General features: G+C 49.7%; 1 protein-coding gene across 1 annotated transcript in view; it reads left to right on the forward strand.

Moving 5' to 3' along the window:
- TNRC6B (trinucleotide repeat containing adaptor 6B) overlaps positions 1–24,756 on the forward strand; it is a 225,325-nt gene that overhangs the window by 185,163 nt on the left and 15,406 nt on the right. Inside the window, 8 exon segments of the mRNA XM_078147524.1 lie at positions 2,707–2,832; positions 9,470–9,601; positions 10,369–10,464; positions 10,550–10,736; positions 11,739–11,876; positions 19,932–20,108; positions 22,567–22,713; positions 22,901–22,996. Of these exon segments, the coding sequence (XP_078003650.1) occupies positions 2,707–2,832; positions 9,470–9,601; positions 10,369–10,464; positions 10,550–10,736; positions 11,739–11,876; positions 19,932–20,108; positions 22,567–22,713; positions 22,901–22,996 (1,099 nt within the window).

The following is a 24,756-nucleotide window of genomic DNA, read 5'->3' on the forward strand; positions in this document are numbered from 1 at the left end:
CCATCTCTTATCTGATTAATATTTACTTTCACATTTTTCCCAGTGGTTTCTACAAGGCTGCTCTGTGACCTCAATAATTCAGACTGTCTCAGGCCAAATGTCACCCTTCAAGGGTCCTCGTTGCTGTTATTAGGAATGCATCTTGGGAGGCCCTCCAGGGTTCCAGGAGTTTGTAATGTTGCCCTTTGGGCTCCAGGGTCATCTCAGCTGTGAATGCTGCCCCAGCATAATCATAAGTGATGGCAGAAATGCAAAACCAGCAGTTACAGTGGAATGGCCCTGAAGAAAAGTTGTTGCCTTTTGGGAAGTGTGTTCATGTTCACTATGTGAAATGCTGCACGCCCAGTCATCATAACAGGCTGGGAAGAGCCTAGCCGAGCCTGGCACGCAGTAGGCACTTAAGTGCTTTGCCTCTCCCTCATCCTAATTTGGTTATTTTTTTTTCAATTTAAAATTTTTACATCTCTATGCCTTTTTTTCTTTTCATTATGATCCTTTCCAGATATATTCCTTCCTTCCCCAGAAGAAGATTCTCTTTGTAGTAGTGACTTGAAGGAAAAATTTGGTTCTATCAAAACAATGAACACGCAGATGGGAGCCTGAGTGTGTATGTCCATTGCATACCCGTGGTTCTCACCTTGCAGTGGTAGAAGGGAGAGCCTTTTTTAAAATCTGTTGTCCAGGATCAAGCTTGATCATGGTTATCACAAAGCATTCCGTGGTGCTGCATTTTTTTCTGCTCATGTTGTTACAGTCTTACACTCTGTTTTCCTGGTTCTGCTGACTTCCCTCAGCATCATTTCGTGTAAGTCCTCCTTTCTTACAGCAGCACAATGAAATCCCATTCTTGATGTACCATGTTGTTCAGCCCTTTCCCCAAGCTGTAGGCACCTGCTTTGGTTCTGCATCTCTGTAACCACAAAAAGTACGACAGAGAACATTTCATGATAATGCGGGGCCTTGTTGGCGTCTGTGCCAACAGTAGGATTGTGGGGTCGAGGGACGTGGATCTGCTAGGCCCCTTTTCAGAACCTTCAGCCTTGGCTGTTTCCATCCCATCCTGACTTTGTAAGTGTGCTCTAGTAAAGCTGCAGTTGCCATCAGTTGGTTTCATGATTTGAAGAGGTTTGCCCTCACACTAGAAGCCAGGCCGGGCACAGAGAGGTTCTTCGGGATTTCCAAAAGGATGCCTCCAAGCCCTAAGAGGAGGAAGGCAGTTTACTGGACTAGATTCTCATCTTGTAGAACATTGGTGAGAAGGCATCTTTCAGCTAAAATGCTTTTTCTGAAATCGACTCCTGAAACACGGCCTCCTCCATCAAGGTCTGGCTCGGCTCTGTCTGAACACTCTTGGAGGATGCCTTTCTGGTTTCCCTGCGTGCCAGCCCTTCCTCGGGCCTGTGGTTCTCCAGAGGTCAGGGATGTTCCCCTCTGTGGGTGGGCAGGCCCTGGCACTCTCTCTTCCTCTCCAGTCACTCGTCATCCCCAAGGGGGCTCTCCACCCCCAGATCTCTCCTGGTAGCTCCAGGCCTGGATTTTCAGGTGCCTCCTTGAGGAATCACACCATTCCGCAGAGGAGCTACTCATTTTCTTCTTTTCTGTTCTTCTGATGATCCTGCTCTTTTCTCTAGCACCAAGTCTCAGAACCTCTGAGTGACCTTGGTTCTTCTCCTTCCTTCATCTCCCTCCTCCCCTGCCCCAGTCCACTCAGCTGCCTTGCCTGTTAATTCTCCCCTCTGCGAATTCAGACCCTGTCGGCCCAAAAGGCACCCCCGTCACTCTGTGGCCTCATCTCGTGTGAATGTGTGCCGAGCTCCAGACTCAGTGATCTGCTCCCTAGTCTCCCCTCCTGACTCAGTGTGTTTGCTTATGCCAGCCTCAGCAGCCTGCCCCCCATCTGCATTTGTCGATGGTCCCCCTTTCAAGGTTCTCCTCCCCCCGCTTTCTCACCCACTCACCAAACCCTCCCTTGCATCCCAGTAATCCGGGCGCTTGTCTGGCCAGGCTGTTGGGTGGTGTTATTGAGCACCAGAATAAACATTCTTGGGTATGTCTCCCTTTGTATCCCCCGCGCACCCAAAAGCAGGGGTTTAGTGTTTGTTGCTGTTCCTATTGAAGACCTCCACATCTTGGGACCAAAAGGGCTGCTGGCTCAGATCCAGAGGAAGCTTTTTCCCCTCCCCCAAGACATAGGGTATACAGAAGAATCAGCAAAGCTTCCTACTCTCTCTCTAGCCTAGACACAGTAGAACCTCTTTAATACTTTGGCTCTTTAGAAATCTGACAGACAATCCATACTATGATGAGTTTTGACATTTTTCTCTTATTCCATTTGAGAATGATGTGGGTATTGAGTAAAACTAGCATTTATAAATAGAGTGGCTAAGAAAATGGCATTCTTTACAAACGGTGCTGGGGAGGCTGTTAACTGCATTGAACCCAAAAACCATCGGCTGTTGAGTAAGCTCCAGGAGAAGATTTTAGTCACAGCGTTGGGTACTTGTTAGTTCTTAGATAACAGTACTTGAAGGCGGTCCTGGGGTCAGAAGCTTGCTAGTTGGAGACTTCTTTTACAAGCCATAGGCTGGGAAGGCCTCACACCTTCTGCAGGTCAGTAGTGGGAGTTAGGCTAGTGTCTGCTTCTTGGTATTTTTCCTACGGAAAATAAACAAAGCTCTTCGGCTCTCCTTTTTCTTTTTTTTACAGGGTGGCAATCACGGTTTGTTTGGAAATAGCACAGCACAATCGCGGGGCATGCACACGCCAGTGCAGCCGCTAAACTCTTCCCCTAACCTACGGGCACAAGTGCCTCCCCAGTTCATTTCTCCCCAGGTAAGCAGTTTGATGACTCGGAAGGCCAGAAGCCAGGGGGTTAGGAGCTGTTAACGTGCCTGCAGTGGATTTTGTGGAAGTTAAAGGCATCATAGCTACCAGTATTTATTGTGGATGTTAACTAAGTGTCTGGGATGAAAGTTCATGGGCAGTATATCAAATTACAAATCGTGTTATTGTTTTGCATGGGGGGAAAAAATAGAAAATCCTGTGATCACTTTTTAAAAATTCTAATTTAAAAGGAAATCAGGCATTGACTGATTGTCCCGTGTCCCTTCTTGAGACGAGCACGACACCATCATTAGGAAGAATACTATAGAACCACCTCCACTGACTTAGACTGCAGCACTGTCCATTCTGAGCTGCTTTTCTCTTAGAACTGGTGATTCTGTGCCTGGAGAGATGAGGCTGCTGCCTGAAAGGCACTGGATTTGAATTCTGCCTGGGTGACCTTGGGCAGACTGGACGAGCTGACTTGTGGTCAGGCCCTCCCCTCCCTGCCCCCGTGGTGACCTCTGGTGCAGAGATGGGGAGAGGAGGCTTATGGAACAGACAGATGAGTGGGTCCGGAGCAGGGATGGAGGGGACCTTGACTTCTTCACTTCAGGCCGCCAAGTGCTCCCCATTGGCAGAGGGGCTGCACGTTCCCCTCCAGTATCATTCTTGGGAAAGTGGATCTCACCTTCTCCCCATCTGGGCCACCCAGCCTGGAGAGCCCTAGTCCTCATGCTTTTGTTAAATTATTAATAACTTTTATATTAATTTATCATTCTTTATATATAAAGAATTACAAATAAATGTTAATAAATTAAAATATAAACTATTAAATCCTTTTACGAAGGGGATTTGTTCTGTGAAGTTTAGATTCAGTCAGAGGGCCGCATTTGAGGACCTAAAGGGCCATATGTGGCCTCAAGGCTGCAGGTTCCCCGCCCCTGCTATCCCAGCATGATGGAGGTGCTTGTGTTTTGCCTAACCTGTTACCGTTGTTGCCATTTTTAATGACTGACATCCTTATTTCTTATCTTTTTAGTTTCGTTATTGCCTTTTGTTTTTATGCCACAACCATTTCCTCTTTAATTCCCACCACTACCACCTTTGAATCCTTTTCCCCAAAAAAAGTTTCAGCAAAGCCCAGCCGACCCAGCTTCGCTCATGACACGCTCTGATTGTGCATCTGCCCCTCCGAGATCACGTTACTTCTCCGCCTCTGTAGTCTGAAGCAATTCCCCTGCCTTAGCAATTCTCCAGGAGAATGAATGTTCCTCACAGTTCGCTGGCTTGTTTTTTTATTGTCTTTGGTATATTTTACTGTTTGTTTTTTGCTGTTGTTGTAAGTCACGATTGTAGGCATTACTTGGGTTATTCTCCTGCTCCTGCTGTCTCCGTTGTCATCCCTTCAAACACCTCTTCACGCATTCTCTGAATTATGTGGACATCTTGAAGAGTCTCTTCCCACTCACTCACTTCTTGACCCTGCCGCTGCTGTCACCATTCTGTTAATAGTATGACTTTCTGTCAGGTTCAGTTTTCTCTAAGACGTGTATATTAAACTTAAGTCAGTAAGAAAAGTCCAATTTCTTTGTATCCCTTTCTAAACTTTTGTTATCATGTTATGTTGTTGTTCTTTATCTCCTCTTGTTTGTTGGTGTTCAGTCATTTCACTTGTGTCCAGCTACTTGTGACTCTGTCTGGAGTTTTCTTAGCGAAGATGCTGGAGTGGTTGTTTCCTTCCCTAATTCATTTTATAGATGAGGAAACGGAGGCAAACACAGTGAAGTGATTTGCCTAGGGTCACACAGCTAGTGAGCATCTGAGGCCAGATTTGAACTCCCCAAGATGAGTCATCCTCACCCCAGATCTGGGGCTCTGTGCACTATGGCGCCCCCTAGCTGCCGCTGTTTGCTGTCCCATTTCTCACTAAATCATCCCTGCTGCCTCCCCCATCAGAGTCCAGCCCTTGTCACAAGTAAGTATAGACGCTTCAGCCCCACGGGCCCCTTGTCTGCTCTGGCGACCTGCGTCCCCTTTGACCTGTAATCCTTCCCCTCTCTGGTGAGAGGCAGGAGGCTGTGAGGAGGGGGCGCAGAACTATGTGACCGTCGTGCTGCGTGGCCGTTCGCTCTGCCATCCGTTCTCCGTGTTTGTCATCTCATAGGGCACAGTAGCATTCCATTCTGTGCACATACACGGTGTGTTTAGTGCTTCTCTGATGATGAGAGCCTCTTTTATTTCCAGTGCTTTGCTACCACAGAAAATGGCTGCAGAAGCACCCTCGTGCCCTTCTCTAATGTAGAAGGATACTCTCATCCAGGAACCTTTCAGGGTTCCCATTTGCGTTTTTTGTGATCTGTCTTCACCTTCTCATCTGCTGCTCTTGTCCTTGTACCCCCATAGCCCTTCCTCAGGGACGGGAGCTGGGGCTGTTCACTAGACCTTGACGGTGGAGGGTGGGATGGTCCACAGAGGCCGTCTCTCAGTAACTTCCTCCTGCCTCTGCTTCTCCTCAGAGATCCCCCATGTCTCTGCAGGATGCAATGCCGTGTGCTCCCCTCGGCCTCCCCACTTGGATAATCCACAGTTCCATGTTCAACGAGTCACAACCACACTATAGACATTGCCCCACCTGGCTCTTGTCAGTTTTTATTCACATCCCCATCTTCCCACTCTCACAGTCACTTCATAGGGCCGGGCCCTGGGATATCACAGTAACCTGCCCACCTACAGTCTCTCGCCACTCCAGTCCCTGCACACAAACATCTTGGGGGGGGGGGGTCACCCGGCTCCTTGGCTTGGTGTTCAAAGCTCTTTGCATCCCAACTCCTTCCTCCCTTTCCAGTCTTCTCACACATCGTTCCCTTCCCTTCACTCAGCAGCAAACCCTACTGTCCCACTGTCTTTTTCTGCCACACGCTACTCTCTGTGTCCTTCCCCACTACCCACTCCCCAGTCCCCCTACCATGGGCCTGGAGTGCTCTCCCTCTTGATCTCCACATCTTCAAGTAGCTGCTGGGCTCAAGAGCCTTCTCCAGGGACATCCTGTTCAGGAGGCCTTTCTTAGTGCCCCAGCAGCTGGTCCCTTCCCTTCGGAGACTGCCTTCTGTCTCTTCTCTGTGAGTTTTGCAGAGCATAGAGCTGTGTTCATAGAAGCGTGCGCGTGAATGAACCACGAGGTGGAAATGGCCATCGAGAGGTTTTGAATAGCGGAGCAATGTTAACAGATCCATCCATTCCATGGCTCAGCACAGCGGGGCTAAAGGGAGCTCCACAAAGAACACCCATCCGGGGGGTTGTGTTGGCTGCAGCCACGAGGTCTCCACGATGGGGGCAGCGGCGGGGCTGGAGAGGAGCAGGGGTGTCCCAAAGATCACGTGACGACAGAGGCGACAGGCTTCGGAAGCTGGCTATGAGTGGTGAAGATGGGAGCTGAAGGGGCCGGGGGTGGGGGTAATGAGGAGTGGCTAAAGACCTCTACTGGGGACGGGTTGAGGCAGAGCTCCAGGATTTCCCAGGATAGACATTGTTTTGAAGCTTCAGGGGAGAAACCTGAACTAGCAAGGTAGATTTGGGAGTCAGTAGTAGTCACTATGGATATTTTAAAGGCTTTCAGACAATTTACATCCTTTTAAAGCCTTCTGAGGTGGGTGCTCCAGGCATTGCCCCATTGTATAGCTGAGGAAACGGCATTGCAGAGGGGTCTTCCCATGGTCAAGCAGAGGGATCCTCTCCACTGTATCCCCTCTTCCTCTTTGAAGCAGTGAGTAGGGGAGACGGCCACACTATAGCATGTGTGTAGAGGGTAGGATGGTGATGGAGTGCCTTTCTGAGGGAACAGGAAGCATAGCCAGAGAGGGAGAAAAGAGAAGGATTGGTTTTGTTTTGGTTTTTTTGCTAGGCAATGGGGTTAAGTGACTTGCCCAGGGTCACACAGCTAGTAAGTGTTATGTGTCTGAGGCCGAATTTGAACTCAGGTCCTCCTGAATCCGGGGCCGGTACTCTATCCACTACGCCACCTAGCTGCCCCCAAGAGAAGGATTGTTTAGCGTGATAGGAGAAGACTGGTCGGCCCGGGAGTGTGGCCAATGGTATCAGAAGTTCCTGGGTTCAAGAAGAGGAGATTTCTCTCTGATTCACAAGTACAATGTGCTTCTAAGGATAGATTGTTCATTTTTTAAAATCAGAGAGTCTTAGTATCCTGTTAGCTCAGCAGTTTGTGAGATAGCAGGCAAGGAAGCTAATGTGGTGCCGGACTACATCAGGAGAGGGCCTCTGCCCTGGAATAGAAGACGTTGACCAGCCAAGTGTGTCCAGAGGAGAGTGACCTGCATGAGGAAAGGCCCAAAGGCGGTACCACCTGGAGCTGGATTGCAGGAATTGGGAATGTTCAGTGTAGAAAAGGCTTAGGGAAACCACGGGAGCTGTCTGTGTACACAGGTGGAGAAAACAAGCTTGTCCCCAGCCTCACGGACCAGACGTGGTAGTTACAGGTGGGAGCTGGAGACACAAATTGAGGTCTGACATAGAGCCGTCCGGGAGTGGCGTGGGCCCCTTGGTGGGTGCAACGGAATCTCCTCTAGAAGTTCTCTGCAGAGGCCTAGATGACCTTTGGGGGACCCTTTCTCAGGACATGACTGGGCAGTTCAAAGATTCTTTCCAAGCCTGAGGTTGTGTGAGCTGTCTGATCAGGTTGGGGGGTGATGGGAGCAGTAGGTTGGAGATGCTTCTGAATGTGTCCGCTCCAGGTCATTGGCGATCTGTGGAAGAGCTTAGAGCTTAGTTGCAGAAATAGATCTACAGAACCATGATACGAGTTGAAGACACTCGCAAGGCAGCACATGAGCAAACACCAAGCACTGCAGAGCTGGGAGCGGGTCAGAGAAATGCCTTAGCATCTCTTGAGCGAGGCATGAGTGCCTGTGTGGCGAGCTGCTCACCCGTAAAAGCCACTGTGCTTAAGGATTCTCCACAGCTGCAGGCGTGTCAGAAGAATCAAGATTCCACCCTGGCCACAGGGCGTCCGAAAGGTGATGGGGCATGTGACCGGGGGGGGGGGCCCAGAAGGTGCAGGGCCACAAAAGCAACCTTTCTGTCTGCACAGAAGGCAGAGCATGGCCCATGGGCCTGAAACCGCAAGCACCACTCGCTCCTCTCAGTAGCTGTTCAGTTGAACACAAGAACGACGCTGTTGCCCCTTCTGAACGGCACCCTTTGAGTTCTGTATTTTTAAACGTTTGCTTGAAGCCACAGTGCTCAGGGTCCTTGCTGTCCTTCACAGACCCACCAAGAGTTGTTACGTTTCATATTTGCCATCTTCGCCATTCTGACGAATGTGAAATGGAACTCCGTGTGCTTTAACTTTGACTCCTCTTATTAGTGATTTGGAGCATTTTTTTATTTGGTTGTTGATAGCTTGGATTTCTTGCTCTAAGAACTGTCTGTTCATATCCTCTGATCATTTCTCTGTTGGGGAAATACTCTTCTATACTTGCATTAATTCCTTAAAAATCTTGGACATCAGACCCATGAAATCCTAAAAGGCCTCAAGAAAGGCCTCCAGTGTCTGGGGGAGATCTTCTCCGGAGAGTTTATGGGAAAACGCCTGAAGAGCCCACCTCAGTGAAGTTGTAGGGTCATGGGAATCTTATACGATGACAGTAACAGGTAGCCACCCTGCAGGGATAAAATAGCAGGGCCGTTATGGGAGGTGCAGAGTCACACATTCCTGGTGTAGAACCCTTTTGGTGTTTTGGGAAAAAGCCGTGCATATCTGACTGATTACACGAGACCCAGAGGTAAGAGGAGAAGACTTTGGGAAGTTTCAGGGCTCTTCTCTTTGATGAAAGGGCGTTGGCCTCTTGTAAGCCACAAGCATTCAGTCAGCTCATCCTGGCAAAGCCCGGGCCACTGCTGCATTTCTTCTCACTTGGATTTATCTTTTCTGTGGCTCAATGTGAGTAGTCATCTTAATGGGGAGGGATAGTTTATCACGCAGGTGTTTAATGCAAGGGACAGTTGGTAACCATGACAGCCAGCCAAAGGACAATGGACTCCTACCTTCATCCCGCATGACAGAGAGAGCTCCCCGTCCCTAGATCTGTCGCTGGACGTCCTCCAGAAGGTAGAAGAGCACTTGTCCAGGGATGCCATGGGGGGAGGGGTCGGTGCGCTTCCCCTGGACCAGATTCTCTTGGGAATCTGAAGCCATCTGGGACGATCCCGGCTTCTGTGACAGCAGCTAAGACTGAGCTCTAGTCTTGGGCTGGCTTAGGGTTCCATTTCTTTGTCATATTTAGCCATAATCTGTGGGGAAAATGTTTCCTCTTTCCTAAATCTGTTGGAATCACTTGGAGGTGATGGTGCCATCCCACGTTGGTCCCCATGAGCTCCTGTGAGCAGTCTTATTCGGTGTTTCTGAGGCTTTCTGCCACCTAGCCAAGGGTCCATCTGGGGAGAGTCTCATTCCTCAGGTGGTAGGCAGAGAATGAGTGAAAGCACAATTGTGAGAGACAAGGAGCATATTGACAAAAGGAAACGTGGACCACAAAGCATGCCTCGTCCTCGGCTTCTGGTGCTGCCAGGAATTCTTTCTTGGAACCATTTCTGTCCTGTTCACCAAGCCTGCCTCCTTCCTTGCTAGGTTTCTGCCTCCGTGCTCAAGCAGTTTCCTAACAGTGGCCTGAACCCGGGGCTTTTCAACCTGGGGCCTCAGCTGTCTCCCCAGCAGATTGCCATGCTGAGCCAGCTTCCACAGATCCCCCAGTTCCAGTTGGTAAGGAGTACACCATCTTCCTTCTGGCTGCATGGCTCCAGAGATGTTTGTGTGCATGACTCCCTCTGGTTTGGGGTTGGCTTGTTTGCAGTACAGGGACTTGTGTGATATGACCCTGTATTTCAGATAGGCTTCGTGTGTGTGTGTGTGTGTGTGTGTGTGTGTGAGAGAGAGAGAGAATGAGAGATCTGTGTTGGGGGGAGGTGTCTGTCTGTAATGTGACCCTGTATTTCCAATAGGCTTCGTTTCCTTTCTTCTGTTGTGTCTGTCTGTCTCTCTGTGTGTGTGAGAGAAAGAAAGAAATCCTGTGTTGAAGAGTGGGGGGGAGGGGGGCACTGTATTTTAAATGGGCCTTATTTCCTTTCCTCCATTGAGGGAGAGTGGGGTGTGCTGTTCCTAAGAGTTAATTCAATCTAATGAGGATAATCGTTGTTCTTTGGAGTGAGACAGGGCGCTTTATCTTACAGTTCTGTGGCAATATAGTTACGTGAATGATGTGTGTGGGTTATTGGGGGTCAGTTGAGTAGCATCCAGACCCTGGCTCATTTACTTCCTCATCTAGGTCTCCATCCTCTCCCATGTTAAATGAGGAGGGGGAATAGAATTAATTTACTCCATCCACACTGGCATGTACGTCACATGGAATGCTTAGGTGTTACTGCTCCCTGTGCTGGTGTTTCTTGCCAGGGGTGGTGATGCCCATAAGATTTCCATTTCATGTACTTGCCCCACACACACCCCTTCTCTCTCCCCCTTCCCCCGTGCAGGCCTGTCAGCTCCTCCTACAACAGCAGCAACAGCAGCAGCTGCTCCAGAACCAGAGAAAGATCTCCCAGGCTGTGCGGCAGCAGCACGAACAGCAGGTGAGCTGGGCCCCTGGGAGGGCCGGCCAGCAGCTCCTTGTGATGGGGTGGGCCGAGGGCTCAGCTTGCCCTGCTTCCTCCGCAGATTGCTCGGATGATGAGCGCGTTGCAGCAGCAGCAGCAGCAGCAGCAGCAGCGACCGCCGAGCATGAAGCATTCGCCATCTCATCCTGTCGGACCCAAGCCACATCTCGACAACCTGGTCCCCAGTGCCCTGAACGTGGGCCTCCCTGACCTTCAGAGCAAAGGGCAAATTCCTGGCTACAGTTCTGGTGAGGAGTGTGACCACAGCCATGGGAGAAGAGCAGGCGCCTCTGAGAGGGCCAGCCTCATGGCCTAGTGCAGGAGGGGAAGGAGGATGCAGCCCAGGGGCTTGAGGGGGGCCCCCCACAGGCTCACACGGAGCGGCCGGAGGGGCTTGAGAGGCCAGGTAGACCAGCCACCCCTCTCGTACAGCGTTGTAGAGGAAGACAGACCGAGGGCCAGAGTAAGAGAAGGGCTTTATGGGAGAAGTGAACCTGGAACACAGAGGAGGGATGATGGCCTTCTAGGTGGAATCCAGAAAGACTTTGAGGTCAGCAGTGACTGACAGGCAGGTCCGGGGGAAGGCCACACCGAGAGAGGCCAGCCCGCATGCTTGAACCTCTGGGATGGCCGGTCCCCCCACTGCCTCAGCCTCCTCTTGTTCTGCCCTTCCTGCTTCCTGTTTCTGCTGCATGCGCGCGCCGCGCACAGACACACACACACACACACACACACACACAGTATTGAGATAGAAATTTCTCACATTTTCTTCCAACTTTTGTTTGAGGTTTCATTTTCAGGAGTGACTAAGCAGAGGTTGTCTGTGGTTGCCCCAAGATCATTAGTTCTTGAGAAGGAAGGCGAGTTTGGTTTTCTGTTGGCCGTAGAAAGCTCTCTGCTTGCATGGTGCTAGGGTTTTATCCATTCCCAGACTCTGCTGTTTGCTGAAAACCCAAGCCCTAATTGGCAGCCTCAGCACCTCCAGCCTTTCCATGTGTGCAGAAATGAGACTAAAGTGGACAAAGCTGCTTATGTAGCTTTTCTTTGTGCTTTTCCTGCCAGCTGATGAGAGTGAAAAGTTAAATTTTGCATCAGTTTCACTCCAGCAGTGAGTCCTTGAATGAGGAGTATGTGACGAATTAAGCACTCGAAGACTTTGTCACCCGTAGCTCATTTGTTTATCAGCATCTTTCAATAAACTGGAAATATACTAAGAATGGTGTAAGAATGTTTGGGGTTTTTGTTTTTAGGTTTTGGCTCAAGTGGCATGGATTATGGCATGGTTGGAGGGAAGGAAGCTGGGACGGAATCGCGCTTTAAACAGTGGACTTCTATGATGGAAGGCCTGCCCTCGGTAGCTACACAAGATGCCAGTATGCACAAAAATGGTAAGAGATAGCCCCAGGGGCTCAGCCAGAGACTCGTCCCCCTCTGCTAGTCTGGTTGAAGAAGTGAGAAAGCCGGTGATGAGCGGTTTTTGAATTTTCCAAGGTCTTATAATTACCAGTGTAATATGACTTGAGTCAGGTCATTCATGGAATGTTATACATGGAAGGCCCTCTTGGGGCGGGGGTATGCATGGAAATCCCTTCCACAATTACGGAGGCATCAGTCTACTTGCATATTCAATCAGTAAGACTTCAAGATTGACCCACAAGTTCTGATCCTCCTGCTAGTTGGGGGAGACCTTGACTTAAAGGTGAGGCTTCTTTTGAGGTGTAGAAGGATTATAAATGGCATTTATGAGAATCATGATTGGCATCTCAGTGGTGTTTATCATTTTTTTTACTAGTTCCGTTTCATTCCTGAAGATAAAAACTCCTGTGAATATTAATATGTATACTTTATAAATTATGAAGCACTGTGTAAATATGAGCTACGATCATGTATATGGTCCTTTCTTAAAAGCTCAATGATCCTTTATATTCATGGGCTGTATGAGTCAGAGCATCCCTGCCTCTCCATAATTTCCTGTACGAGCCTCTTAAAATTCTCAGTGAAGCAGATGAAAGGTCTCAGAGTAGTCACTCAGCTCCTGCTTCAGTTCTGTTTCACTGGACAGTAATTCACATGGGCTCATCTCTTCATGAAAACAAAGTATAAGTAGGAGTCTGACTGTACTTTTATTGGTGTTCCTCGGCAGGCCCTATTGGCCCTAAGAGTTCATTCAGTCCAAACCTTTGCACCTCTTTTGTAAAACTCTTACTGAGATGAGCCCAGACTCTGTAATGTGAAGTGGTCACATGAGGCTCTCTGTACACCTTTCCCAAGTGGCCTCCTTTGTTTCCAGGCTGTCTCGGCATCACTTCGTCTTATTTTCTCAAACACCGTGGCACCCAGTGCCAAATGCTACTGCAGGACAGCGTGAGAGGCTCATAAATGCGTCTGAATATAACGTTATTTTGCAGGGCGGCCTCTTGCCGAATCAGTTAGTGCATCCGGCATCTCCTTGTGAGGCTGCTCTTATCTTCTTGTTGGCTGTCATGACACATAACAGAGCAGTTGACATGTTGTATTTCACTCCTCTTTCTTGGTCTTACAGTGGCTGTGACCGTGGTTCCCGTCAGTGTCCGGCAAAGTGACTGTCGAGGCAGGGCTTTTTAAAATGACACTGATGATTATTAACAGTAAGAAAGCACAAGACCAGGAGACTTGTTCTCCAAAGGTACACGCTCCTCTCGTGGAGGTGGAGGCCTAGTCAGGAGTCCAGATGGAACGGGGGATTGCCCGAGGATGGGAAGAGGCCCTCAAGCATTGTGTTGATTGCATGAAGTCCTCACGTCCTGGGATATGATAGCACTTCCTAAGTGAAATCTGTAATCACTTAAAACCTGTGGGCCTCAGGACAGCTAGGTGGCACAGTGGATAGAGCACCGGCCCTGAAATCAGGAGGACCTGAGTTCAAATCCAGCCTCAGACACTTGACACTTACTAGCTGTGTGACCCTGGGCAAGTCACTTAACCCCAACTGCCTTAAAAAAAAAAAACTGTGGGCCTAACTGTGTTAATGAAATAGAAATGACAAATGTCTGTTGTCCAAATTGATAAGCAGCCAGATAGACATCCATTAGAGCCCATGCTTCAGTGTATTTGTTTTGGACAGTGGACGTGGGCACTGAGTGGACCTGGAATTGAACCCACAGGTGGATAAGAGCAAGCCAGATTGTGACTGGCGAGACAAAGCCCTGTCCTTTTTTGGTTTTGTTTTTTTATTCCTCCCAGCCCGTTGAGAAAGCAAGAAAAATGAAACCCCAGTTACCGTTACGTACAGTCAAGTCAAATGGATCTCTGCATTCATTGGCCACGTACAGAGGAAAATGTGTCTCATTCTGCAGCCCAAGTCCTTCGCCATCTGGAGGGGCGGGCAGCGTGTTTGATCATCTGTCCTCTGCAGTTGTGTTCGGTCACTGTGCTGATGGGACAGTGTTGCTGTCATTGTATAAATGGTTCTCCTGCTCCTGCATCAGTTCAGAAAAGTCTGCCCAGATTTCTCTGAAACACTTTCCTTCATCATTTCTTCCAGCACCTTTATATACCATAACTTGTTCAGCCTTTCCCCAGTTGATGAAGGCCACCTTTTCTGTGAGGCAATCAGGGTTAAGTGTCTTGCCCAGGCTCACACGGCTAGTATATTTCAAGTGTCGGAGGCTTGAACTCCTGACTCCCAAGGCCAGAGCTCTATCTCCTGCACCACCTAGCTGGCCCAAGGCCCATCTTATTAATACCAATCAATGTTATTTCAGTAGAGTTTTGTGTAGGATTGTGAGTGCCCTAAGAGGAAAAGTCACCCTAAGGACAGCAGAAAGATGCGTGACCTGGTGAACAGGTTGAAACACAAAAAAGGATTCAAATAGGAGGGAAGTGTCCAAAATGTCACCAGAGGAACACAGGATGGGGACAGAAAAGGTGGCCCCGTGGCTCTCTGCTGGTGCCGTTCTTCTCCTCTCCTGCTGGTGTCATCGCGTCACCCACTAGCAGTGGATTTTGCTGTTTTTAGTTCTCTTTGGGGGAAATATTTTGCACACTACCTGCTTCTCTAGAGCAGATAGATGGAAGATACTCACATATTTTAGGCCATCATACTAGTAATCATTTGTCAGTAAATTTAAAGAATATTAATTTGTCAGCAAATATCATTGTTGACCAGAGGGCTAAAAATGGTTAATAGGAAAGACCTTTACCATTTTTTAATCTAACTTATCCTCAATTTAAAAGTGTAATCATACCCTTACCCACTGTATAGACACTTTTCCATGAAGTGGGACTTTGAGGTGATGGGTGGGGAGGAATACAGGGAATAAAGAGGAATTGGGATTTGGAGGGGGGGGTTGTGTGGGGTTTTTTTAGTGTTTTCCTCTCTAGAGATCTGTCAAAGATTTGAATGAAATGCCTTACGAGACTATACCATTCTCTTTACTTAAAAGGAGCTGTCATTTCATCAATCTGTGATCCTTCCAGCCCTATAGATTGTGACCCATCCATGTCTTCTCATTGTATGCGACTCTTGGCCATGTCCTCCCTTGAATTTTTCATAGGTGATCCGCTTAGCATGGGAGGGACCTTTTGTGTGGTTGTCTTAACTGGGCTTTCCATTAGTTATCCTTTGTTCTGGCCATATGACCAGCCACCACTCCTTTCTAGTCATTTATCTCTCTGTTGACATCTTTTAACACTAATTCTCTTGCCTTGATTCTCTGTTGGCGAAAGGTTGGGTGGAGCCTAGACGTAACCACCGTGTACCCCATTCATTGCCATTTGAGCGGTCCCTAATATTTACTTGTTAGATATTGAGATGTGCTCTTATGAGAACCATAGAGTACCACCTGAAGCATTCCACTGTGAGAACCTTAGGCCTGGGTTTAGAAGGGGAGTGAGCAGCACAGCAAATACCCAGGTCAAGTGCTCAAGAAGATGAAAGAGAAACCGCAGTCCAAGGCTGCAGGAGGATGGCCAGAAGCCTCTGGGCATTCAGGAGGGTCACAGCAGATGAGGGAGCCACGCAGGAGGGTCTCAAGCCAGTGGGAGCCCTCAGTGGGATGAACCAGGGAGGAGACAATGCAGGAGGTCACAAAAGAGACAAGAGACAGCTCCCAGCTCGAGATTATACAAGCGTCAGGAGAGACCAGAGCCCTTTCTGAGCCGAGGCTAAAACTCACGCAGAGAAGGAGGCAGGAGCCAGGTGTTGAGGCAGAGGGCAGTACCTAGTTCCTGCCACCCAACCCAGAACCACAGCGGCAATAACATCTAGACTGCGGAGGAGAAAGGACCAAATAGGGCCAACCCATTCCATCCAAAAGTTCAGGACAGTGGGACTCTGGTACATAGTCCCATCCAGAAACTGAAGATGGAGATAGGAAGAAATGGAAGAAAACTCTGAGCCACAGGGAAGAAATATTATGGATCAAGAGAAGCCCAACTTGTAAACAGAGAATAGCGCCACAGTAGAGCCTCAGAGAAAAGAATGACTTAGCCCCAAGGACTCCAAGAGTAACTAGGAAGAAATAAAGCAATAGCTCTTAAGGAAAAAATTCAAGAGGAGAATAAATCACTTAGAAAAAAAAGTGGAAATCCACACCCCAGAAGTGGACTCCCTGAATAAACAGAACAGGACAAATAAAACCCAATGATTGTATGAAGCAAAAAGAAATACTAGAACAGAGTCAGAAGACTGAAGAAATTAGAAAAATGTATAAGGTATCTAATATCAAAAACAACTGACCAGGAAAAGTGCCTTCTTTAGAAAAAAGTCAGTGATATAAGTGGCAAAAAGAGGGGAAAGGGTAAGAGTTTATGGTAGAGAGGAAAACACAATGAACAATAACTCTGCATATAAACAGGATGAGCTTGCCCATAAAATGGAGGAATGAATTAGAAAGCAGAGTCCAAAAAAGTCTCCATACACTTGAAAAATTAGAATTCACAGAGTGAACATGAGGCCACACTGGAGAATTCATTCTACCTCAAGCAACTTCAGAAAGGCAGGAGTGGCTATCAGCAAGTTAGGAGTAAAAATAAACATAGTTAAAGGAGATAAGCCGAGAACATAAGTCCTGTTGAGAAGCGCCATCGGTAGTGAAGTAACATTCGTATTGGATACGTGTGCGCCAAATGGCATGGCACCTGAGTACATCAGTTACAGGGAGAAATCAGAAGGAGCCCTGTGATACTTGGGACCCTCAATGTTCCCTCTCAGACCTGACCAAATCTAACAGAGAGATAAACAGGAAAGAAGGGAAGGGCTTCGAATAGCACTGTAGAACAACTGATGAAGAGAGCGCTCTGGCGGTTACTGAGTGAAAGTCAGAAGACACACACAGTGCTCAGATCCACCCTGAACAAACGCATGAAAACGTAGCACACGTGTCCTTTCCTGACCACAGTGTCATGAAAAAGTATTATCACCGAAAGAGAATTTGAAGAAAGGATCCCAATTTAAATGGAGACAAATGTGTTCCTAAAGAAGAAAGCACAGAAATGAGAGACAGACAGTTCCATTAAAAGCAGTGAGACGGCTTACCAGACCTCAAGCCCCCATGCAGGTCCTTGTCTTCTTGAACCTTGATGATTGTAACAGCCTTCTGATCGGCCTCTGTGCCTCTAGTCTCTTCCTACTCTAGGCCGTCCTTCTTCCAGCTGTCTGACCGCATCAGCCACTAAATTCCGTGGTTCTCTGCTACATCCAGGAGCCAGTATAAAATGGTGATTTTGATGTGTAAAGCCTTTCCGGATCAGGCTCCTTCCTACCTTTCCGGTCTTCTTAAGCTCATCGCCTTCCACAGTCCAGTGGCACTGGCATCTGTGCTGATCCTTGACCAAGACACTCCACCTCCAACTGGCCACTCCACCCACCCATAGCCAAGGCAAGCCCTAGGGGGAGTTTCCCCTCTTAAATATTTTTCATTAACAAAAGAGACAAAAAAAGTTAGTGAATTGGGACTGTAACTTTAAAAAAAAATAGAAAAGCAACATTTAAAAAAAAAAGAAAATCAAACATAAAGACAACTTCTGGAAAACAGATTTCCAAAATTGAAAAATAAGACATGAACTTTTGTCTCCCGGAGAAGCCTGGGCGTCACAACCAGGCTCCCCACCAGCTCTCCCAGGCAGCTCCCATTCCGCTCCTGCTGCAGTCTGCACCTTGCCCAGGCCCGGGTGAGCACGAGTGGACTGCCTCTGTGGGTTCTGGCTGCCCAGCTGGATGTCCAGGCATGGAGCAGGGCCGTTCTTCATCTGGCTTGTTTTTCTCATGTGGTGACATGGGCCTGAGCCTTTTGGGTGATGGTGGATCTCTTTCGGGAGGCTCTGCGGTGTTCCAGGGCATAGTGCCCTCCACAAATGGGCGTCTGGAGGACTTTGCTATCATTCTGCCAGTTAGCAAGCGTGTGTTTGGCGCCTTCAGTGTGCCAGGCGTTCTGATGGGTGTGTTGCAGGCTGAGAGGCTGAGAGGTTGTGACCCCTCAAAGACCGGAGTACAGGACGGGTCGTCTGGAATGAATTCACAGACTCAAGCATTCTTTAATTCAAGGTGTCAAAGATTTATGGTTACGCTTTTCAGCGGGCAAGGATTCTTAAAGGATCCTGCAACCTTAGAGAGGTACAGTTAAAGTTTATATAGGATAAAATGCAATAAAACATAATATATGCCAAATATGCTAACTAGGATTCAGGGTGGGATTAGGGAATGGTTAGGGAGTGGTCAGCTCTCAATTGAAACTCAAGATAAGAAAAGTCCCATTATTCAAGAGAGTATCTGGTCCTGGACATCCTGGGCCCCGTGATAACAAACAGGAAGAATACTGATCAGCTCTGTCTGGTCCTGGAATTTGCTGACACAGGAAGGGGTGTTTTTAGTTCACTCAGAGAGAAAAAGATGAATTTAGGTTTTTGGGCCTTCTTGGGGCTCAATTGATCTTAAATGATTATCAAGGGACGGTGTTTCCTGAGGCTAGGGAGAAATGGCGGCCCAAGTACAAGCACCCAAGCACCCCAACAGGGGGAGGGGGATACAGTGAAAACAAAGTCGTCCCTGCCTTCAAGGCGCTTACAGGCCAGCCTGAGGAGACTACACGCCGATATGGGAACACGAAAATTGTTACACTGCGGTTTTGGAGTCTGGGGGCGGGACAGGAGGCTCTGGCAAGTAAAGAGGCCAGGAAAGGCCTCCTGGAGAGCTAAGCTTCACAGGTGGGTGGAGGGGTGGAGGTGGAAAGTGGAGTGTCCTGTGTGTGGAACAGAGTTAAGAGAGCTGGTTTGGTGAGATCCCCTCTGCCTGGGACTTGGCAGCCAAGCAGCATCCTCCCTTCCTAACAGGAGGGCCTGTTTTTGACAGAAACCTTCTTTTACTGACACATGCATGGGAGACTCTTGGTTGGGGGGCCCTTGAAGCCAGTGCTCTGCTAGGCCAAGCAAGCCAGGCACTTTTATTGTCCACGACCGCCAAAGAGCGGTCGATGCTGAATCGTCCGTGTCTTCAGTCCCCTGTGAGTCCCCCTTGTGTGGGCACCATCTCGGGGAGCCCATTCACTTCTCCCACCATTGGGAGCCTGCAGGGTGTGAAGGAGATTTGCTTGAAAATGTGGTAGAAAAGAGAAAGGACTCATGCTTTATGTTCTCGTGGTCGCCAGGATCTTTTCTAAACTTTGGACAGGCTCGCATCTTTCAGCTGCCTTGAGATGCTGCCCTGTCGTGCCTTACCTCTGGAGGGGCCTCCTCTGGAGACCCAGGCCCTTTTCCCATCTCTTTTCTTAATGCTGTTTCTGCTTCCTCATGTGGCACGTTGAGACTGCCACGTTAGGTGGGCACATTGGCATGGGATATTCACATTGGAGCACTTAGGATCAGTTGGTCCCTCCTGTCCCAGGCTCCTGGTTTCACATAGTCTCATGGAGGGGTCAAGCAGACACAAGAATTCTGTCTCACTGCTTTTGCATGGAAAGGCACCGTGTCTGGTTCTCCCAGTAACTGCCTCTATAGAGCTTCCATTGCACCGCTCACCCTTTCAAGTCGAGGTTGCCTAATCAGACACTGGTCGGTGAACAGATAACTTTGGTGGAGCTCAGGCAGCTCCCCCTTAATTTCATTGCATGAACCGTACAGATTGCAGCCCGTCTCCCCCCTTAAGCCATGTGTTACAGCCGACCTAGCCATGCGCCTCCAACGAGAGATGGTCACAGAGTGCTCGGGGAAGGGTCACTTCCAGGCTGTAGGGAGGGAGGACAGGGCTGTAGAGTCCACCCTTAAAGACAACCAGGCATGTGAAGTTTGACTGGCTTTGTCTCTTGGATCGATGGTTCAGAACCAGTTGTCAGAGAGGGAGGTGAGGCTGGTAACGTCTCCTTTAACTTTCTCTCAAAGAGCGTGCGTAATTTAGAAAATGTTTGTTGATGTCGTTTTTGCCTCTAGCCTTTTCTGGGTGTGAATTCTCTGTCTCCTTCTGTTCCCAGGCGCCATAGTACCCCCCGGAAAAACTCGAGGAGGATCGCCATACAACCAGTTTGACATCCTCCCGGGCGACACGTTGGGGGGCCATACGGGGCCTGCTGGCGATAGTTGGTTACCCGCCAAATCGCCACCGACAAATAAAATTGGAAGTAAATCCAGCCATGCCAGTTGGCCTCCAGGTATGCCCCAGGATGCACCCTGGACAAAGCAGCGTTTGCTTCTAAACTGGTTTAGGCCCTTTGGGAGAAAGTCTGAGCTCCTCCACTGCGGAATGAGGTCACCTCGGGTTAATTTGTTAATTCAGCAGGTACCCAGGCAGTCCGAAGTGCTACGTGCGCTTGGAGGCCTAGAATTAGATGGCCTAGGTTTCCCTCTGGCCTTCCGAGAGAGATAACCTTAATCTGGAGGGAGTCCTTTGATGCAGCCTGGAGGCTGTTTGGGGGCTGGACACTAGAGGGCAACTCTGAGTTTTTTGTGGGGTGAGGGTGGTCTGGGAATTGGGGTGCAGTGAGAACAAAGAGAGGTAGACAAGCTCCAAGTGTCAACAGGTTTGGTTGGATTTGACCAGAGTGTAGAGAATGTGGAAGGGGCTAGTATGAAATAAGGCAAAAAGGATGGAGTAGATTGTAGAGGGCCTAAAATAACGGGCCAACAATTTTAAACTTGGGTCTAAAGAGGGTTTTGGGGGAGGTGGGCAGTTGGGATTGAGTAACTTGCCTAGGGTCACACAGCTAGTAAGAATCTGAGGTCACATTTGAACTCGGGTCCTCCTGCCTCCAGGGCCAGTGCTCTTATCTACTGCATCACTTAGCCACCCTGGATATAAAGAGTTTTGAGCAAAAGAACAGTGCATGAGGAAGATGAGTCTGGCACATTGGTGATGAGACCCCTGGGCCTAGGGAGGGGACAGCCAGGAGATGCCTCTCCTCAAGGGTGATGGACAGGAGTTGTAGATCAGAAGTCGGGGCAGATAATTTGTAAGGTCTGTTCCAAAGTCACTAGTCGCTGATTTTAAGGCCCAGGCATCCGTCTCATCGCAGCTAGGAAGTCCAGAGGCAGCGTGGCCATATGCGGTTATGGGCTCCAGGATCATAGTGTAAGGCTGGAAGGAACCTTGGAGACCATCAGTGGGGAAACTGAGGCCCAGAGTCGTCACATGGCTGAAGACTGTCTGCGGCAGGATTCCCACCCAGGTCTTCCTGACTCCACGAGCAGCCTCTTGCCTCTCCAGGCATGAGGGAAGGCCCTGGAGGAGCTGGGGTCAGGGTGGGTCGAAGGGCCTGCACCTGCCTCTCCACCGTGGCATGCATGAACCCCGTGCAGCACCGGCTGACTTGGGCACCGGGTGGACTTGCTTGTGGGGCCTTCAGCAGCCAGCCATGGCTCCAGCATGCGTCTAGAGGAGTGAGCGTCAGGTGCGACATCCCCTTGTAGGTGGCGGTCAGGGAAGTTGAGTTTAGTCCATAGCTTTGGTCCCCCTGTGAACTTTGTGTCCACAGCTGAGACCTGAGGTGGCCAGCTTGCACGGTGGGAGTGAAAAGTTAGGACTTTTCCCTTTCTGTCTGAGTTTGACACCTGGCTCGATCTCAGGGTGCCCTGATGCCCATGCCGTTGGCTGTCCTTGCAAAGAAAATCAGGCTGCTTGGTGTTTCTGTGGAAAGGTCAGTGTGACCCAGACTCCATGCCCGTGGGCCTTAATGGTAAAGGTGAAGGATCATAAGCCTTTTCAGCCTGACAGGGCCACCACCTTAGATGAACCATTTGGGGACCATGGGCTCCACAACCCCAGGCTTGGAGGAGATCTGACCTGAAGGTAGAGTAAGCTAAAAGAGAGAGTCTTGAGGTCTGCCCGCCTGCTCCTTCTGGAGGCTCCGTACTTTCTTATCTTTGCATCCTCCTTACCTGATTTCATTGAGGCTCTCAGCAACGTGGGCTGGATTGAGCACGTGCACCCTCCTTTCCTTAGGAGAGCTGGAGGCGGGTCATGTGAGGATTGCCTCCGTTGTACTGGTGGTAAAAGTAAGGCGTAGGCGAGTCCCTCCCAGGAGAGGGCCCAGCCAGGACTTGTATGTCTCACCCCAAGTCCCTCCACCATTCCACCCTATGGTACCAGGTCATCAGGTCCCAGGACGTCATTGATTCAATCTGTGTTATCTAAACACATGGGCATTAAAAATTTACCACTCCCCACTCTGACCTAATACAGAGACTAGCTAAAATCACTACCCGCACATCCGTCCACCCCACAGAAGGGTCTTGTTAGCAGACAGCCTGAGGTTACTGTGGCCTCCTCCTCTGTCCTGTTTCTGGACCCACCACTCGCCCTCTGCCTTTCTGCTGCCTGTTCTCTCCCTAGATCTGGGGGCTCTTAAGTGACTTCTCCTGTCACTGCCTGACACTCGGGCCACAGCCCATCCCCAGAAGGAGCCTCTAACCCTGACTCTAGCTCCTAGAGAGAAGCCAGGACATGAAGATAAAAAACACTGCAGACTTGGATCACGGAAATCCATGAGGAAGTTGGTTCAGACTCTAGGAACTTGCTAATTTACAACAGGCTTCTGGGGAATCCTTCTGGAAATTCATTTGTCAGTTTCTCGTGACCACCCGATGGTGTTGTGTTTACCCTTCTTGTCCTAGAATTCCAACCGGGAGTGCCATGGAAAGGTATACAAAACATCGACCCTGAGTCTGACCCCTACGTGACCCCAGGAAGTGTGCTCGGGGGTCCAGCCACATCTCCCATTGTAGATACTGACCACCAACTTCTACGGGACACCGCCACAGGTGACTGGGGGGCCGGGCTGGGTGTGGCTGCTCTCTGGCTTCCAGAAGGCCAGGACATGTGACGTTTGCACACTGCTCGTGTGAACTGTCTGCTTCCTTCTGCCGAGCGGCTGTGGCTTCTGATTGTTCACTCCTGACCTAACTTGGTTTCTCATGTTCTTCTCTTCTATCCCGTGTGTGGCCAAAGGGTCTAATTCTTCCCTCAACACCTCGCTGCCTTCACCTGGTGCCTGGCCCTACAGTGCCTCTGACAACTCCTTTACCAACGTTCATAGCACTTCAGGTAAGACTCGGCGGCAACGGGGAGCGGGGGGGTGAGCAGCAGCGCGGCTTCTTTTCTTTTCTGGTTTGCACCATCTCGGCCCAACTTTACCTGCTTGTTTTGAACTACACACACACCCACAGGCACGCACAGGCAGATCTGCTCAGGAACCATGCTGTGGGCAAGAACGGTTTTGAGTCAGACAGAATGAGGTCTATGTGTAGGGAGCAGGGGGGCCGTGGAGTCCAGGCCGGGGAGAAGGCTTCCATGATGCTTACCATGACCTCCTCTCAGGCTGCCCAGGCTGTGTTCATCATTCTTCCCAGCCTTCTGCCTCTCAGGCCCCTAACTGAAAGCAAGGAAAGGAACAAATGGGATTTTTAACTAGAAACTGGGACAGAATATCAGAAGGTGATCAGGAGTCCAGGCTTCTCATTCGTGTGCCAGCCGGTTGGTGTTTACATTCCTTTGTTGGAAGAACATCAGCTTTTCCTGTCGGCCACGTAGCTGTCGGAGGGGCAGTGAGGGAGTGATTCTGTCCATCGGCCGCCCTTAGTCAGTGCCCACTCTGGTTTCTGAAGGTCTCGAGGAAAGGAAGATTGGATTTGTGAACCTCTTGGGCCAGTGGCTCATGCAGACCCTAGGGAAGAAGTAGTCCCCAGGCTTCTGCAGGCTTTGCAGTGGGGAGGCTTGGCTTCTCCAGCTTCTCACTGGCTAGGGTTCTCTCAGAAGGAAAGGGGCCATGAGCTTCACCGCACGGCTGGGACAGCAGCTGCCCTGTCACCCACCCGGCACTGGCCTCCTTGTCCAGGTGGTGGTGACTCACGTTGGACAGCAGGCACATTCTTGGCAGGACCCTTCCATCTCCTTCCATTCACAGGAACGTGATGCCCTGGCTCCTTGGCCACCCTGCCAGCTAGCGCTCCTCACTGGGCCCGGGTGAGAGGAGGCCCAAGGCTTCGTACGAGGCTGGTACATGGTGTTGGTCAGCTTTTCTCCTCCAGCCCTTGTGCCTCTCAGCACACACGTGACAGAGGAAGTGAGACATGCGTGCTGGCTGAAGTCTGCCACCACTGTGTCAACCACCCTGCGCTGTGTGGGGATCCTTCTCCTCTTTCCTGGTCAACCGCCTCATTCTCCACAGCAGCTGCCCCAACCCTCTCTCCCCTTCTCAGACCACCGATGTTACTGTCTCCTCCCTTTTCTCTCAGCAGAAACCCTAGCCTCCTGTTTCACTGCAAAAAAAAAATGAGACCGTCCAGCATGAGGGCCTTCTCTTCGTTTCTTTCATCCGAAGAGGAAGAAATGACTCTTATCCTTGCCACTGACAACCCTTCTGCAAGTTCGCTTGGTCCCAAGCCCTCCTGCCCGTTCAGACATTCCCTCTCCTTAATTGTCTTTGCTTTTAACCTACACAAATCTGCCTTCTCTCCCCTTCCCCCACTGAGCACTGAAGAAAAAGAACTCCCTGGCTACAAATCTGTGTGGTCACGCAAAACCTGTTTCTGTGTGGCCAAGTGCACTTGGGGCCTTCACCTTTGCCTCTCCTTATCCCCTGGCGTTTTTCCTGCTCTATGCCAGTGTGTTCAGATCTCTGCAGGCCTTCCCTTTAGCTGTCATCCTGTTGTTCCCTTTTGCAGCCATACTCCTAGAGAAAGTTGCTTGTCCCCACTGTCCTCACGTGATTAGCCTCTGCCATCTGGCTTTTTGTCCCCTCCAGTCACCTGAAACGCTTTCCTGCTAAATCTGCTAGATCTGACCTGGCTTAGGTCCCACCCTTA

The sequence above is a fragment of the Phascolarctos cinereus genome, unplaced genomic scaffold (assembly GCF_003287225.1).
Source record: "Phascolarctos cinereus isolate Bilbo 61053 unplaced genomic scaffold, phaCin_HiC Scaffold_1;HRSCAF=81, whole genome shotgun sequence".
Taxonomy (NCBI): domain Eukaryota; kingdom Metazoa; phylum Chordata; class Mammalia; order Diprotodontia; family Phascolarctidae; genus Phascolarctos; species Phascolarctos cinereus.